The following is an 18,239-nucleotide window of genomic DNA, read 5'->3' as shown; positions in this document are numbered from 1 at the left end:
TGACACTTTGGAATTTAGTTAAGAATAAGTTGATTGATCAATTTAAAAAACTTGTTTTTAACTTCATTTGATAACAAATTTTTTTCAGTTCTTAAAAAGAATCAATAGAATGCAATTGTTAAAAATATTATAAGCTAAAGTTCAATTAATTTTGTTGGATTATTGATTTTCATAGCTACATTTAACAGCCTTTGAAAATTTAGCAACAGTTTTGAATTTAGTTCATTATAAGAATGCAAAAATCCTACTCTTGAGAATATTATCAGTTAATATTCTATTAAGTTTGCTGCAGTTCATAACTTATTAACTTTTACGACCTTACCTTAACAGCTTTGCTAATTTTGGCGACCTTTAAGCTGCATTTACTGTGGTCAAATGATGGAATAAATAGTTAATTATGGGTGGCGTCATTAGCTATATTGGTTAACTAGTTAAGAGTTCCCTTTTTATGCGACATTAACATGTTTTTGCAATGCATAATAAAGTAGTTAATAGTCGGTCTAAGTTTGCATGCATAAAACTTCTATGTTTAGTTACAAAGAGTAGCGTTGATAATGGTGCTCAGTTAACGTCAACGATGTTTAAGTTTTGAAGACGTTGTTTGCATTGAAAAGGCCAAATAAACAAATTCCATTGGAGGCGCAGGCATTTGTTAAGTATTTAAGAACAATCAAAAGCAATTTAGCATTCAACTGTTGCCTCTGCCACTTGCGGCCATAAAAGGCGCAAACAGTGGAAGCAACAACTGCTGTTGCTACTGCTGATGACGATGACTACAACAACTACAACTACAACTACAGCTGATGATGATAATGACAAACCAAAAGTGCAACCCACGCTGTGTGGGATTTGAAATGGCAAGAGTTGTAGAGTATATATAAACTGGAGGAGTGTAAGTGAATGATGCTGATGTGAGTGACCAATTAGAGTCATCAGAAATGAGAAGTAGAAGTAGAAGAAGTAGTGGAGAACTCAGAGCTTGTCCCAGTTAATGGCATAAATTTCATAAAGTGGGCGCACAAACTCTTGTTGTTGGTGTTGTTGTGAGGGGGAAATGTGAAATAAGCAGAAGAAGAAAAGTCTGAAACCCTAGAAGAACTTGTGCTAGATAAATATGAGAGCATGCATATGCATATAACCATGATGAAGATGATGATGATGGAGACGATGGAGATGGAGCACCACCAACATATGCATGCATGTGGGTTGTGTTTGGCGGGGGGCGATGGGGGAATGAAGCATTTGTAACTTATTATGAGTGAGTGCATCATCGCCGTGGACAGATCCACGCCAGCTGCAGCAAAAGTTTCAACTCGAAGTTATGTAGAACATGAAATAATAATATCATATGTGATGGAGAGGACTCTTGCAACAGCGTGGGGCATCTGCAAATGCTGCGGAGCATAAAATTATTGTACTGCCTACTAATCATCATCATCATCATTATTATCATCAGCTGCATTATCATTATTATTATGTTGAGTATTATCATCGTCGTCATCATCAGCTTTCGGCAGAGTCAGCAGCGGCTCGAAGAATTTTCTAATTTATTGCAGCGTGGAGTTTTTGTTCTGCATCAACTTTTTATTGTTGTCGTTTGTAGTTGTTGCTGTTGTTGGCATGGCAAAAGACAATTTCAGAAAATTAGTGCAGCATCTGCAACTTAGCTGCAGAGCTCCCTCGCCTCGATTTCAAATGGTTTCTAATGTTTTTGAACACCCTGCTGAATTTTTAAAGAGGAAAAAGAAGTTGAAAGTATTTCAGTATTTTGTTTTGGTATTTTAGTATTTTTATAACTTTAGTATTTTTGAATTCTTAAGTATTTCAAATACTTTAGTATTTTTTTAATACTTTAGTATTTTCTAATAATTTAGTATTATTTGATACTTCAGTATTATTTTTTTTTTTTTAATATTCTAGTATTTTTATAACTTAAGTATTTTTAAAATTATTTAACGTTTTTTAATACTTTAGTATTTCTTAAGACTTCAGTATTTTTTTTAATTCGTTGGTATTTTTCAATAATTTAGTATTTTGTATACTTCAGTATTTTTAAAATATTTTAGTATTTTAAATACTTTAGTATTCTTTAGTATTTTAGTATTTTATTTTTAATTTTATAATAATAATATTAATTGAGAAAAAAATCATAAAAATGCTTCTAGAATGAATTTAATTTCATTAGAGCTACACAATTTTCCACAGGGTACTTCAAAGTCGTTAGATAAAATAGATCTAATTTTGATTTGTATGGCAAACCACTCGAAGAACTATGCTGAGAATGCGGCCGTTGTTCTGGCCTTGCCCCAATGCTTGCTGCTGCTGTTGCTGGTGGCTGCATCTCGTCGTCTCTCACGTCTTGTCTTGGCACTCACGTTGTTTGCTGTGCTCGCTGCGCTCGTTGCTGTGTTCGGCACTCTCATAACGCTCAGTGATTAGTGATTATGCAGCTGCAGCTGCAATTGCAAATTTACAGTTCATTAGTTGCATACAAATTAATTTTTGCAGTCGAAGACGAAGACGAAGTTTGCCGGCTCAAGCAAAATGCAATTTGCTTTTTACGTTTTACGATTCTCGCATTTTGCGTTCTGTTTGCTGTTTGCTTTTTGCCGAGAGCGAGTTCGTTGGCACTTGGCAAGAAAATTCAGGCAAGCTGAGAACAGCGAACAGCTTGTGGGTGCATGCTTTTGTCAGCCACTGTGCTCGTGTTTGCACTCACTGTGTGTGTGTGCTGATAACATGACTTGCTGCCGTTGTTGCCGCCGGTGCGGTTGCCGTTGGTGCTGCTGATTGCGTAGTTTGACAGCAAGCCGAGAACATTAGATGACAGCATGCAATACCCTCTGGGCAGGTGAAGTAGGCCTTGGGGTATGACTTGCTAAAGTTGTTCATAGAGTGAACTGAGGATGCAGTGGTGATGAGAGAAAAATAACGTTGTAGAAGAATTGACTTACTCTAAATGTAATTTATACTATACTATACAAAATACTACACTATGAAATATACTAATTTCATGCTATGAGAATACTATAAAGTATACAATAAAATATATATTTATTATTCTATACAAATTTTTTTATGTGAGTTAAATAACTTCGCTCTCATAAGAAAGTTAATATAGCAATTGACAATTTGGTATATTTTGTGCATTATTTTATAGTATATTCAGAATGTAATAGTATATCAATATATCACATAATATGGTTGTTGGTATATTTTAGTATTTGTTGGTATATTTTAATACCATACTGATTTACTTTTTATGGTATATTCAGAATGTAATAGTATATTAATATATTGTTGGTATATTTTAGTATTTGTTGGTATATCTTAATACCACACTACTTTACTTTATTGAAATTGGTTGGAAAAATCATTTCTTAGCCACTTTACAAATATTATTTATTTAATAAAAGTGAAAACGAAAATTTAAATTCGCACTTATCACAAAGAATAGAGCTATAACAGCTATTGAGCATATTGAGTTCTCAATTTACAAATTGATATTCTTTAATAAGATAGTTTTAATAAAAAAAAGTAATCTTAATCTTGGCTATTTATAGTGCATTCTAAATATGGAAACTTTGCTTAGTCAATTTACAGCTATTAGCTTCTTGAGTTTATAACTTCAATTTTTATAATCTCTCATGAGAGTTTTACATAGAGTTCAGAGTCGAAAAAAGTATTTCAAGGCTGTAAATCATAAAATGAAAATACTTTGGTTTTAATGAAGATTTTTATTAATAAAACATTCTAAATAAGTAAACTTTGCTTAGTCAATGTACAATAACTTGTATTCTTTCATAAGAAAGTTCACACAACCCAGTGCACTATATATTTATACTGTTGCAGTACAGGGTATTATTTTAGTTTAATAGCTCTCACGCTCTCCTATACATTTTGCTGTTCATAGAGATTCCGCACAAAGCTTAAGCATGACAAACAGCACAGATAACGAACACTTCTCAACCTCTACTCCCAAAAAAGCAAAAAATAAGAAAAATATCACACAATTCGCAGTTGCACAGCTGCGGAGCTGCTGAGCTCTGTGTGCCACCGAAAGTTGCGCAAAATCGCAGCTGTAGCCAAGTGCTGGGAACAAAGAGCTGGTGTATGAAGCCGCAGCAGCAACAGTTGCAGTAGATAATAAAGGTGTGGCACACCTGGGCAGCACGAAACAACAACCGAGCGACCGACAACAAAACCGAAACACTGCAAATAATTTAATTGAGGCTGCAGAAGATAAGACAGCAACTGATAGAGAGAGAGAAAGAGAGAGATATGATGAAGTGCGCGATTTTCTAAACCGAAAAAAAAACTTTATTGTGCGCCTTTCCAAAATTAATAGATTTTTCACTGGGCTTTCTCTCACTCTATTTCTCCTATCAATGCGATACAATATGCTCGTAAATTATAATTAGATTTGGGTAAAGTTTTGGGCATTGTTGTCTACCATTTTGAGTGTGTGTCACCTTCTCGCCTGGTGCCACTTCCTGTTGCAGCTGCACACAGTTTGGCCATTTATTATGAAGCTCCCCTTTTCTCTCGCTTTTTTTTTTTTGGCAGGCTGCCCAATGCCGCCGTGTGGCACGTCCAGACATAAAATTACAGGCATCGGTGCGCTCTGGTGATTCCATTCTCTCCCCTCCCCCTTCCCCTGTGAACTCAACATAATATAATGGCATCCACGTAGGGAATATACAAAAGTGAAGGGTTTTATCTGTGGGCGCCCAGACAGGGACAAGCTTGTTATTGTTTGGCTTTTTATGCAAACCTCAAGAACTGCCTGCAACTTATCTCTCTCTCTTGTTCTCTTGTAAATATTTTATATATTTTCATATATATTTCTAGTCGTTCTTTGTACGCCAATTTACAGCCCAGCTTTGTTATGTGTCTACACGCTTCCTCCTCCTCCTCCTCCTTCTCTTAGCTCCTCAGCTGAAAAAGCTACAGGAAGTTCCCATCTTTGTCTGTGTCGGAACCCAAAAGCTAGACTGTTGTTGGGGTCGCTGCTTCATTTGCATAAGCACAACAAAAAAATAACTTTTGATGAAATATTTATTTAATAAATGTTGATTTTGTTCTTGTTAGAAGCGAGCACACTTAAAATTCCCCCAACAGCGCTTTTTTCTAGGAAGTTTTTTCGGCAAAAAACTTTCAAGCTGTCTTTGCCACAAAAGTTTCCTCATACGCTGCGGCAAATTGTGTTAAATATAGCATATACTATATATAGTACTTGGTACAATCTAACGGAAATTGAAATACAGTTTACAAAACAGAAAAGAAAAGGGGGAAAAAAAGAAAGATGCTGCCGCTAGCCATTCGGAACTAAACTAAAAGTCCAATCAACAGTTTGTGTGTGTGTCTCGATAGGAACTCGGAAACCTGCCAAATCATTGAGGTAACTAAACTGAAACTCAAACTTGCCTTGATAAATAAAAACCGAACAATGGAGCAAAAAGCGACACGAGCATGACTTGAATAACTAAACAGAAGGAAGCAACGCGCTGGACAGTTGCGAGTTGAGTTGAGTCTCTGCTGTCAGTTGATGGACAACTGAAAAACGTAGAACGGGAAGCTTCCATATGCGACAAGATAATACAAGCTGAATCTTGACTACAGACAGTGGCTACAATAAATCGACTGACACACAGGAAGTCCATACAACATAATCATGTTGTAATAATACTCATTTGCTTGGCTGCTCGGTCTAGGTTTGCCTCCGGCTTAGTTGGGGTATTTAGAAGGAGTTAATGTAGAGTGGAGTGGAGCAACATTTTGGGGGGCGGCATTATCAGCTACGACTTCCGTTTGCAAACGAACAAATTAATTCTTGCAATTTTCGCATAGGGATACGCTTCGGTTGTATTCCTCCTCCGCTCGAGATTTTCAGATTTCAAGTTTGTTCTTTCGTCAACGTGCAGCGTGTGGCATTTTTATTTATACTACATTTTGGGGTGCCGCGCAGCGATGCATGCAACCAACCATTGCTGTTTGCTGTTGCAGTGTTGTAAGGTCAACTCACAGGCTGCCGCCGCCGTCGTTCTGTCTGTCCGTGTCTTTCCGTCTGCTTTGTTGGCCCTGTCCATCAGGCTGCTGGCCTGGCCCAAACGAATTTGGTTTTTGTTGGCAGCCAACTTGAGGGAAAAAAACTTGTTTTTGCTTTTTGTGCCGATGTCGCTGTCGTTGTAGTCGTTTTTTTGTTTTTCGGCTTTTTGGCTGGCTTTTGATTGATTGCTGGCTACGCCTGACAAGCTACATGTTTAGATTTCCATTTAGGAATGTCCCAGGCTCTCAGCCGTGAGTCAACTTTTCTTTTTTTTCCCTTGTTCGTTCGAACATTTTGTCAATGTTTTGGCCAAAGTTCGCTGACTCTCGAAACTCAAAGTTAACATAAATTTTGGTAACAAAGTTGAGAGAGATCTAGATAGATTCCGAACAACAGCAGCTAATTAGAATTTAATTGATTTCGTTATTGAACTTTGCTTTGACATTTTATTTGGCTCAAGTTCATCGGCATTCAGTCGAAAGAGAAATCTCTATTTCGTATACAGTATATATTCAAATTGTTTATTTTTTTTGTTTAGTGGCGCGTACATCTTGAAATGTGTTTTTTTGTTGTTGCCATCGCACTTGTTGCTCAATTGTCGGACGACGACGACAATTTGAAATGGCCTTGGGTTAGGTTAGTCAACAGCTCCACGCTCGACCAAGACGACTTAATGAACATGTTGTAATTACTAGACAATGCCAGGGAAATAGACGAGACGCAACGCTAAAGATTGTGTTGCCAAATCCGAACAAAAAACTTACAATCAACTGAGGTTTAGAACAATTTAAAAGTACAAGTATAAATTCAACTGAATTTCCGACTCTTTCGTTTTGATGATAAGGAGAGAAAAATGCATGGAAAAACACTTGAATTTCTCAAAGGCACTTGTAGAGCTGCAACTAAACAGCAATTTGACCCTGCACAGGACACGCTTATCCAGCGAAATACGAGCCGAAAGATACAAGAGACGAGTCTCAAAGGTTTGAGAGCTGAGAGACACACTGCGGATATCACAAGTAATAAGTGTTTCTGCCCCCCGAGATCGAATTACACTCGAAGAAGAAGAGTCATAAAACGCATATGTAAACATATGCTAAGTATAAGTTGAGTTTGATTTAAGTTGAACTCAGCAGCAACCTTCCCACGCCCATTTTCAGAGAGCCTCTCAAGTGCCAACTCACTGTTAGTCCGAAAGTAACGAAAAGTCATTACCAGATTCAGATAAGAAAGGCTTTGCCACCGAAATGCGATTAGAAGTTATCACAAAAAGCGACTCGAGTGCATGGTATAATAATATTAAAGAGTAAACAACACGGTTAAAGGAAATTCTTGTGTGTGTGACTCAATAGTTTGCTCTATTAAATAATGTCTAGGAATTTCCCGATTGCGCGCTTGAGTTATGGATGTGGAAATCAGAATGGAATGTGCCAACTTACATAAATTTTAATTATGATCGCATAAAAACCAAAAACACAGAAGTGGAAACTTGCTGTCGATTGTAATCGTTCATCGGCCCAAAAAAAAGAAATGGAAATAAAACAAATAAAATCAAGCGGAATGTTGGCGTGCCAAAGTCAAGGAGTGGCAACCAGAAATACGAACTTTCGCACGTGGTGGCGATTAATATGGTCAGTTCTCAGTTCTTTGACTGACTGAATGACTGACGCACACACTCATTCGCTCACTCTTGTCTGGTGATGAGCTTTGCCTGGGGTCAACAGTTTTTCATAGTTGCTGCAACTATTTTCAAGGCCCTCTGAACACCCGCAACGTTCGCAATGCCGCAAGCAAAGCATGCCATGTGCTTGTTATTTTGGGAAATGAAAAATTTTGCACTTAAATTAATTGAAGGCAGCTGCTTTGACCCCGCTGGAATGCTGCCTGCCTGCCCATCTTGTTGTTGTTGTTGTCGTTTGAGTCAAACAAACAAACCGCCTCCCAGTTGGGTCTCGATGTTAATTCCGTTTTTGATGTGCTATTTTTAACGAGAGGAGGAGCCTTTTACTTTTTTTTTTTTTGGTGTGTGTGTGTTGTGTTTGTTTTTTATGATAATAGCGTCGTTGCGTTTATCTATGGGTTGGCAACCCGAAACAACACCAAAAACAACAAGTCAAAAAGCTGCAGCATGAGTGTGCTCGACTTTCGATTACCCGCATACTCATTATTGATTTGAATGTAAGAAAATTGTGTAATTTTTGCTCAATATTATTGTCATACGATTTGAAGTCACCGCATGTAAAAAAAGATCTGAGATAAGTTCAAACCGCTTCAATCCACCTGATTCAATCTTGAACAGCGTCAATATCTGTTCATTACTCAATTTTCTATAAAACTATTTATTAACTATTTCAATTGGGAAATCAAAAAAGTTAGTATTAAAATTGAACACAGGGTATATTTAAATAGAAAAATGATTTTTTTTGAACACTAAAGAATACGAATAGTCAATTACGAAATGCTAAAAGTTACTATTAAAATGTAACACTTGGTATTTTTTAATACTGAAATGCATTTTTGTTTTGTTAACTTCACTGAATATGCCGCTTAGTAATCTACACTAAAGTATAGATTAAAATTGTAAAGAAAGATGCAAATAACTCGACAAATTTGTAGTCCAACTAAATTTGTATTTTGACATTTTAAGCCTCAAGCATAATTAATTTAACAACTTAATACTGAGTGCATACTAAAATCAAGTTAAAAATACTTTATGGTATACTTTATACTGTGAAGCGTTTTAAATTTCTGACATTACAGAGACAAACAATAATCCCTTCGTCAGCCATTGAATGTATATAAGCCTTTAAGCTCTTGACTGCCGGGTATCACAAGCAACAACTACAATTTTGCCTTCTTTGATTAGGTCATTGAGTGCGGCAAACACACACAGAAAGTATAATACACAAGTCTAATATAGTTAGAGGGATTGGACTTGGACTCGGCGCATTATTTAATTAGCCATGCCATGTGTGCCGTACGTTTAATTACTAATCTGATTAGTGCCAACACCAGCAATTGCTGTTGTAGTCTCATCTGCTTATACATTTAATAAGTGCGCTTGACGTGCGACTGATCCAATCAACATCATCGACATCATTATGCCAAAGTTAATCTGTTTACGCTGCTTTCTTCTTTCTTTCTTCCTGCTCATCAATCGATTAATATAGCATTAGTGTAAGAAGATTTGTGCAAACTTTTCAATTCCAAAATTGTTTTTTATTGAGACTTGAACTAGAATTTTATGACTAGCAAATGTTTTTGTTTTGCATTTTGTTTTGGCCAAACACACACACAAAACAAAAGGCAAATTTGTGGTGCTAATCAAAACAGAAAACAAGTTGAAATATTTTAATCGACTTTGTCGTTTGGAGTGTTGTACAGACTTTGAACCGGTTTACAGCCTTTCACTTTGGTATCTCTTGACCTTCAGAAATTAAAGCCAAGTTGATTGACTTGGCGGCAGATAAAATGCGCTATTTTTTGTTGCCATTTGATTTGGCAAACAAACTTTCTGCGAGACACATGTGTCATAGTTAATTGCGGCATCTTAGTAAGTGGGTATCTGTTCTTTAATAAGAGAAATTGTGAATCATCAGATTTGTGCAGAAATTAAATGCATTCGAGGTATAGAAGGGTATGATTAGAGAGTGTGAAAAGAGATACAAGATGAAATATATTAAATTATTTTATACCTTTGGTATATTTTATATCTTTTAGTGTATTAATTTGGTGTATTATACAAAATAATACCGCCCTGTTTTGCCCTGTTTATTTAAAAAGTATTGCGGGTATCCCACACTCTTGACATAAAATTGCATTTTGCATTTGTATATTTCAATATAAAAATACCGCTTTTATTAAAAGTAGGCAGCAGGTAGTCAACAGTCGAGCCCACAGATAATTGGAATGTACCATTATATTGATATACCAAAAATATAGCCTTTGGTATATTGCAGTATTTTTGCGGTATCAGTATTTTTCACAGTCGAGTCCACGGATATTTTAAATGTATCATTATATTAATATACCAAATATAGCCTTTGGTATATTGCAGTATTTTTGCGGTATTTGCTTTGCTCAAGCACCCTCGACTGAAGCTTTCTTACTTGTTAATTAGCAAAGAATTTAAGTAAAGCAGTTTCCTCTAACTTAGTTAACTAAATTTGTGTGCCGGGTATCCTACAGTCAAGCACACTCAACTGCAGCTGGCGTATTTGTTTTATTTTTATTTAATTACTCGCTGCACTTTGCTTAAGCATGGCGAATTAAGTTCTCTTTGGGTTTTATAGAGTATGCCGTAAACAATGTCACTTGTTGGCTCAACAACAACAATACGCCCACTTTTTAGAGGACTGGGAAAGGGAAAGGGAGGGAGGGGACAAAGAGGGGGAAGCTATTTGGCACATGCAGATTGTGCTTAGATTGAGGCTGTGCGATTGCAAGTGAATGAATGTCAGGGGTTGTAAACGCGAAGAAGAAGAAGGGGGTCATAATTGGGGTCAGCCCAGCAGCTCATAAAAAACGCCAAGAGAAAAACGGGCACAAGGTGCAACTCATGTTAACTCAAAGCAGGAGAGGAGAGGGGGGAGGTGTGTTCACCAGCTGTCAGAGTGGACCAAACTGAGAGAATGTTTGTGCATTTAATAGACAATTTTTACGACTGCAGCTAAACGCAAGTTGTCGACTTTCTCACGTCTGTCATACAAATTGTTTATTTATTTTACACTTTAGTCGCTGCTGTTGTTCGGTTGACACAAATCGATAGTTAAAAGTGGACAGTGACCAAACCAAATGAAACGAAACAAATACAAAAACAAATAAAGAAGAATTGGGTCAAGGCCATGGCTAGGTGCACGAATACCCCAAAGCCCCAAAAATCGAAGACCCCCAACAAAAATGGAACAGTGCATTGGCCCTGCTGCGCCTTGAACATGTTTGATCATTGAGCAGTTGTTTTTGTTGACAGTTCGATTTGCTGAACGAGAGAATTCTGCATAAAACGATGACGAATTCGCACGAGTGTTTTGCGTTAGCTCATTAGGCAGGTCAATAAGCAGGCTAAGGTACAGTGAATAAGCGTTGTGATGAATTAGAGGGGATTCATTAAAAGAATGAGATCTAGTCAGTTTTGAGCTTGTCTACAAATAGTAGAGTATAAATTTGTCGCAAGATTATTATCTTGTCAAAATCATTAGATACCAAAAAAATATTAGATACCCATATAATTAAAATACCGAAATCATTAGACACCAAATTGAAAATGCCAAAATCATAATATATCGAATAATTAAAATACCAAAACCATTACAAACCAAATAATGAAAATGTCAATATTATTAAATACCGAATGATTAAAATACTAAAATCAATACATACCAAATAATTAAAATAGCAAAATCATAAAATACCAACAAATTTGAATACTAAAATCATTCGATATAAAAATACCAAATTATTGAAATACCATAATTATTGGATGCCAAAAATACAAAATACCAAAATCATTTCATAAAGCTTTACCAAGCTCTAGTTTTGATTTGTAGACAGCAGAAAAATCCAAGCCATTCTAAGTAGAGTGAATAGGCTTATCAATCAATAGATTGTAAATAACGAAAGACCAAAATCATTGATCCCAATTTTACTTATATTCTTTTTTGATTTAAAGTAAGAAAGAGCAATATCTAATGACTAATAAATCAAGATAAAGAGCTAAGTTATCAATACGATTGCGAGTATTAAAATTCCAGTTTCGATATGATCCAAGTAAGAGCAATGACTTCTCTATAAAGTAGTTAATAGATCTTTTCTCTTAATGAATAGCGAATTTTAAAACAAACTTATTTGATTAACCTTGACTTATATGTAATTTTAATATGTTAAAGAAATCTCTAATCAGTACTAGTATTTTTATCATATTGCAATAAATCAATCATTTAACTGAGTTTTATTTAGTCGCAATTTTGATTTGTTGCAAGAGAGAAAGAAAATGACTTATCGATCAAGTAAATTAACTTATCTTATTTTGGCAACTTAATATCGCATGTAGTTGTGAATATTAAAATACCAAAATAATTTTGTTGACTAAATTTGCGCTAATGGCATTTTTAAGTTGTTAAAAGTTTAATGTACTACTTTCGACCGACTTTGCACAAGTTTTATTATCAATATGATCGCTCCATAGACCTTGTATTGGTTTCGCTAGCGATTTTATAGTGATAATTTTGAATCGTTTGTTTTTTTTTTAGCAGCGTTAATTGTGCACAACGAATGTCGAAGATTGTTCTAGTAGAGCAGTTCACCATAAAACACGCGCACTGTATCTGTATCTATATGAGATTGTACATATTTGTTTATGGGGAGACTATGTACAATGTATTGTACATACATATTAATATGTCTCACATACAAACAAACAAACACACAGACATTGGACTATGTCTTAATATCTTTTCAGGGCCACTTGACCGTCTAAATTTCATGCGAACAAGATTTATTTATATAAATTTGCCGTCATTGATTTGCATTTGGTCATGTGCCAGAGATTTTTGCGCTCATAAAAATAAATAAATAAATAGGAAAGCACAAGAAAAAAAAATGTATAAGAGAATCGCGAGACCGGGGAAACCAAACAAAGCTGCCTTCTAACAGTTAATGTCGCCTCTAGATTGAGGAGGACAATAGCACAATTCTCATACACAGAGAGCCTAATTTTTATCGGGACGAGGGGAGAAGCAATGTGCGCAGTTTCTACAGTTTTTTCAAGGCCGAGCAAGTTGTCAGCCAGCTTTTATGGGGCACAGGCGCCACAGGGCAAAGCAACCCTCTAATGAGGGGTTCCTAACTGCTCTCATTATGGAAATTCAAGACAAACAACTCATGACTCAGGGGTAGCAAAAACACAGAAAGGGGGAAGCCGAAGTCGAAGCCAAGCTGAAAACAGCTCAATTTCAAGTTGTTTTTTTACCTCAATATTGTGTGTGTGCCCACAATTGATTATAAATTACTAATTGACACCAATTTCTCTCTCGCTTACAGTGAACCTGAGCCGAAATGGGCCTCCGTCTACTACGATTCAGCGTCGAGTGAATGTGACTCAAATGTAGAGCAAGAGCATTCAATTCACTATTCAAAATGAGTCAACTGCAAGAGCGAAAACAACAGCAGCAGCTGGAAGGAATCACTGCAATTGTAACAAAGGTCTAAAGCAAAAAAAACACAGAAGGAAAGAAAGAAAGAAGAAAAGACTCTTGCCATCCAGAAGACTATCTCTATCTCACTCACTCACTCACACTCAACACGCACTCAATCTACAGTCTATACTAGAAAACTTCGAACGCAATCAAAATGAACTCCGTCATCTCAGCATTTAAAACCAAAAAGAACTCGAGCAATTCGAGCAGCAACTCAACGGGCGCCATGACAACGACCACCGCCACAGCAGTTGCCACCAGCGAAGAGCTGAAGCAGAAGCAGAATGGTGGCAGCATCGTTGGCCTGAGCATAGCCAGCGTTGGTGGCGTCACACGGAAGAAACCCGTTGCCCAGGACAATGGCTATCAGTATCTGCGGCAGATCCGTGAAATCGAGACAGCCAACAAACTGCTCTCGCCTGTGGCTCTGGCTGTGACCGCCGATGATCTGCACACTGGCAGTGAACTGCTCAACTTCCGTCCCGCCGCCGTGGATGCTATCGATGGCGGTGCCGATGTCGTGGATCATTGTGCGCCCGCCATGGTGCGTTTGTCCTGCTCGGATGCTCATTCCGATTACAACATGAATGGCAAAACGATCAGCAGCAGCAGTTTGAGTTCGATTAATGGCAAACTGATCGAGAATGGCAATGGAAATTTGGATAGTTGTGGCTTGACCTGCGATGATGATGACAACTCGGAGCATTCGACGGCTGCTTGCAACAGCACGAGCAGCTCCAGCGAACACAGCAACAGCACCGTGGTGCACAGTCCCACAGTGGTTGCTGCCCCCGCCACAACAGCAACATCAACAGCACAGCCCAGTTCCAGCTCCAGTTGCAGTCTCAGTGCCAGTCCAAGTTCTGGTGCCGAGCAACCGCTCGCTGTTGTTTGCCCGGAGAATGGCGGCGCTCAGACGCCGCTTGCCTCGCCCGTGTTGAGTCAGGGACATCATGAGGATTATGTGCCAGCGTTTCTCAAAGCGCCGCCCGTCACGTTGCCCCTCAGCAGCAGCAGCAACAACAGCAGCAGCTTGAGCAGCTGCTGTAGCAGCATCAGCAACAACACAACTTCCAACACGCCCGCCATCAGCTCTGCGGCCAGCACTCCGAAGCACACGCGTTACTCCAAGCCCCGCCTAAGTCTGAGTCGTGGTTTCAATCACTCCATGCCCTCGGTGCACGGTCGTCCCAATCTCAGTGTGGCGCCACCAAATGGTGCAGCACAGACAAACGGACAGGCGAACGGACAGCCGCCAAAGCGCATCTCCACGCATCAAAGGAACTTGAGTTTGGATTTCAGGTGAGTTGAAATTACGTATATGAATTTTAATATTTAACAGTTTAGGAACTTAGGAATGACGTAAATGAATTTGAATATTTAAAAGTTGAAACACTGATGTTAAGTTTAACATACAAAAAAAGTAACAGTGATGTTATGTTTCTGCACATAGAAGCAAAACATAACATGCAATTTAACATTATGTTTATAGTGCTCAGCTGATTACATGAAAGCAACAGTTCTGCAAAGTTTCCATAGCAGCAAAACTTAAACTTAACACTGTTAAGTTATACATAGGAGAAATTAACAGCTTCGTAAAGCGAAATACAACATTCAAATAAATATTATTTTAACAGCTGATCAGCTTAACATAGTAAGCTAGGAGGAAAAAAAGTTACACCGGTGAAAAGTTTATTCAATTAGAAGTAAAGCACAAAATGCAATTTAACATTATTTTAACAGTGCTCTGCTGATTACATGATGTTATCTTTACATAGACCAACAGTTCTGTAAAGCTTACATAGCAGCAAAACAACATAAGCAGCGGCTGTAAAGTGTATTTAACATTAGCATTATCTGCTGCTCAGCTTAACATAGTATGTTAACAAAGTTTATGTAAAGTTTATTGCTTTACATAGCAAACAAACAACAAAATTGGAGCAATCAAAGTATGATGAAATAATGACCATTGAACAGCTCGTGTAAATGGAATCATTTAGCGACAATTCAATACAAATTAAGCTATACAAAGTATATAGAATGTAGTGTAGTTTATTAAATAATAGCGTGCTATTTATGTCTATAAATAAACTACTGTTCTCTTTAACTAGCAGTTTGAATTAGTGTTGATAACAGATGATTATAATGGAAGAGCCAGACATTATAGACACTATAAGCGGAACTGACAATTAATTGAATTATATATTACATTATAATATAATTCCTTACATCCAACTTCACTTAAGAAAACCTTTACTTAAACAGAAAAAATAAAGAAATGTATTTATTAGTGGCAAAAGTAAATACAATTATTAAATGTATTTCTAAATATAGACAGTCCGTCTTCCATTGCTGACAGTTTAAGTAGCTGTTGATAACAGTCTGGCTTACCATGTTAACTCACTAACATTACGTGCGCATGTTATGAAGTCGGTTACCAACGTTTCATTTACTGTTTTTTTTCGACTTGAAAGCGTGGGAAACCTCACACACACACACAGACAGAAAAGCGAAAAACCCACTCACCGCCTAGCAATTACAGTGCTTTTTTATTGTTATTAACTCTATCGACCATTCCGGGAAACATTTCATGACCACATGCAACCTGTCAGAGTTCGGCGTAACAAGGCGAAAAGGTTGAGGCGTCAACTGCTAATGTCCAGCCTTGGCAACTTGGCCAACAGCTGCTACCTCATTTTACTATGGAAATGCTACCAATAATTTATCCTCGAACTTAATTGCGACAAAGAATTTGCTTTACTGCACTTCTGTTCTGTGCGCGAGGTCAACACTGCTAATGACCTTTTGTGTGCTTATCGTAATTTTAAAGGCATTCGCTTTGCATACATTTCACACCTGGTCATTTTCCCTTTCCCTTTGCCGTGTGGCAATCAAAAAGGCGTTGCCCAATGGGGAGGCAAGACAATGGAGTTGTAACTCCCTTAAAAAGAGGCTTTTAGCGCTATTGAATAATTGACAGCGTCAATCAATGGCCTGCTTCCCCAACTCCTGTCCCTGTCTTTTCTCTTACGTCGACTCCTCTCATAAATAGGAGCGTTCAATCGCTGCTGCGCCTTTGCAGTAGGTGCGGCATTACGATGCGTCTTAATGGCAATCATAAATACAAAAGCGATGTACAACACAGCAACTGAAACAACATCGTTGAAACAGGCTACAGTTGAGGCTGCTCGACTGGGAAATACTCAAAGAAAACATGTGTTTCTCTTTTAATTCTGAGAACTTATTTAGAATGTGAATTTTATTACGACATGCAAATCGATTTTGTTTCGATTTGCGGACTTAAGAAAAGAGACGCTAGAAAAATCCCCTTAATTGGTAAATATGCATCATTTAATCTCTTATATAGAAATGTTATACTTTACTAGCCAGAATATCCCGCAACTTAACTTACTTTGCACATGTTGAATTATGGTAATGAAGTTACGTTATGTATGATACGTTATTTAATGATAATTTTGTTTAAAAGCTTCTATCATTTGTCATTAATATTTCAATTGTGTGCAACACTTTCAGCCTCCTAGCTCTTACCTTTTAAAGTTGTGTGTTGACAGTTCCATTTTATATATATAGTTTGGACTTGAAGATGTTCTACCTTTTAAATACGTCTTAACGAACTTCTGCTATTGATTTTGCTGGTTTATTAACTTGTACACTTTTGTTGTTTACAAATTTCAGCCCCCCAGCTCATACTTTTTAGTTAGGACAAACAGTTATTCATATATAGATAGATTTACTCTTCCTTTTTCATTCATTAAAGCATCCATTTATTCTTTGGTTAGTTGACTTATTAAATGATGAAATTATACAAATATTTTCTATAAATTTCTCAGCCTCCTAGCTCTCACCTTTTGAAACTGTACGGTAATAGTTCAGTACGTCCTTTAGGACTTACTAACACCCGTTTACTGCTTATTAAATGATAACCTTTTAGGGAAAGCATTGATATTTTCGACAATTAATCTGGACTAAGATTTATATATGCGTATATAGATATAATTACTCTCCGACTTTTAGTGCACTTTAACTCTTTTAATTCGCTGCCTTATTATATAAAAAAGAATATCCAAATATCCTGTGTAAAGTTCGTATCTTTCTTACTTTTTGAGATTGATAGTTCAGTCAGTCTGCATACATTTGAATACCCTTTTACTTTTTGTTTAGCTGTCTTAAACAACAAATCTCATTAATCTCCTTGCCACGTTGCTTGCCACACAGAGCCATCTACAAGCGTGTGTGCTGTGCAGTGTTGTATCTCTTTGCGTTGACCATTTTCATTGGCGACTAAAACCGGAAAACTGACGCCGCTCAGCCAAGCACGCAACACTCACTGCCTGATTTCTCCCCTCACTGACGAACTGACTAACTGACTGACTGACTGATCCCGCCCTATTCGCCTACTCTCTCTCTCTCTCGGGCTTTTCGACCTGTTTCGACCCTGGCTAAATTGCAGCCTGGCGTCAGGCTAAGCAGAGTTGAGCTGAGCTGAGGTCTGTGTAGCGCCTATTCAAGTTTTCCCCACTTCACTTTGTTGTCGCGTTTTCCCTGCAGAAATTACCACAATGGCGTCAAAACTTTCAGCCTGTCGCGCCACACGTCACGTCATTTTTGCTAGGCACGCCACATGCCCCATTGACTGCATGCAAAATATGCCACATCTATGCCCCCCTCTCTGTTTGGTTGCAACACCCAATTGAATGCGACACGCAGGCGCGACAGGGCTCGACGACGACGCTCTTTGCAAAATGCTAAAAACAAAATTGTTTATTGAAAACGATTTTTGCATTTCGCCCCGTTTCGTTGTCGTTTATTTTTCTTATGCTACTGCCAAGTGCCATGTGGCAATGGCCCTCAATTTCCATACAGTTTGGCTTACACATGTAAGCCATTAATGTGCCTGCCTGACTGCCGAGCATGGCATGTCTATCATTGAATTCAACTAGACATTTCAGTTTTCAAAGCACTCAGTTCTATAGTCG

General features: G+C 37.5%; 1 protein-coding gene and 1 long non-coding RNA gene across 4 annotated transcripts in view; one reads left to right on the top strand and one right to left on the bottom strand.

The window, feature by feature from the left end:
* The window catches only part of LOC132792390 (phosphatidylinositol 4-kinase beta), a 43,932-nt gene that overhangs the window by 12,946 nt on the left and 12,747 nt on the right, over positions 1-18,239 (top strand). For all 3 annotated transcript variants that reach the window (XM_060801745.1, XM_060801746.1, XM_060801744.1), the window contains exon 3: positions 13,088-14,544. In XM_060801745.1, the coding sequence (XP_060657728.1) occupies positions 13,397-14,544 (1,148 nt within the window). In that variant the 5' untranslated portion in view covers positions 13,088-13,396. The remainder of the gene's footprint in view (positions 1-13,087; positions 14,545-18,239) is intronic.
* Positions 2,162-17,110, bottom strand: LOC132792391 (uncharacterized). Its single transcript, XR_009633000.1, has 3 exons — positions 16,792-17,110; positions 2,720-2,900; positions 2,162-2,456 (listed from the first exon to the last, which is right to left on the bottom strand). It is a non-coding gene; the product is annotated as an uncharacterized LOC132792391 (long non-coding RNA).

Source organism: Drosophila nasuta, chromosome 3, assembly GCF_023558535.2.
Source record: "Drosophila nasuta strain 15112-1781.00 chromosome 3, ASM2355853v1, whole genome shotgun sequence".
Taxonomy (NCBI): Eukaryota; Metazoa; Arthropoda; class Insecta; order Diptera; family Drosophilidae; genus Drosophila; species Drosophila nasuta.
This window is presented reverse-complemented; position numbering and strand designations above follow the sequence as displayed.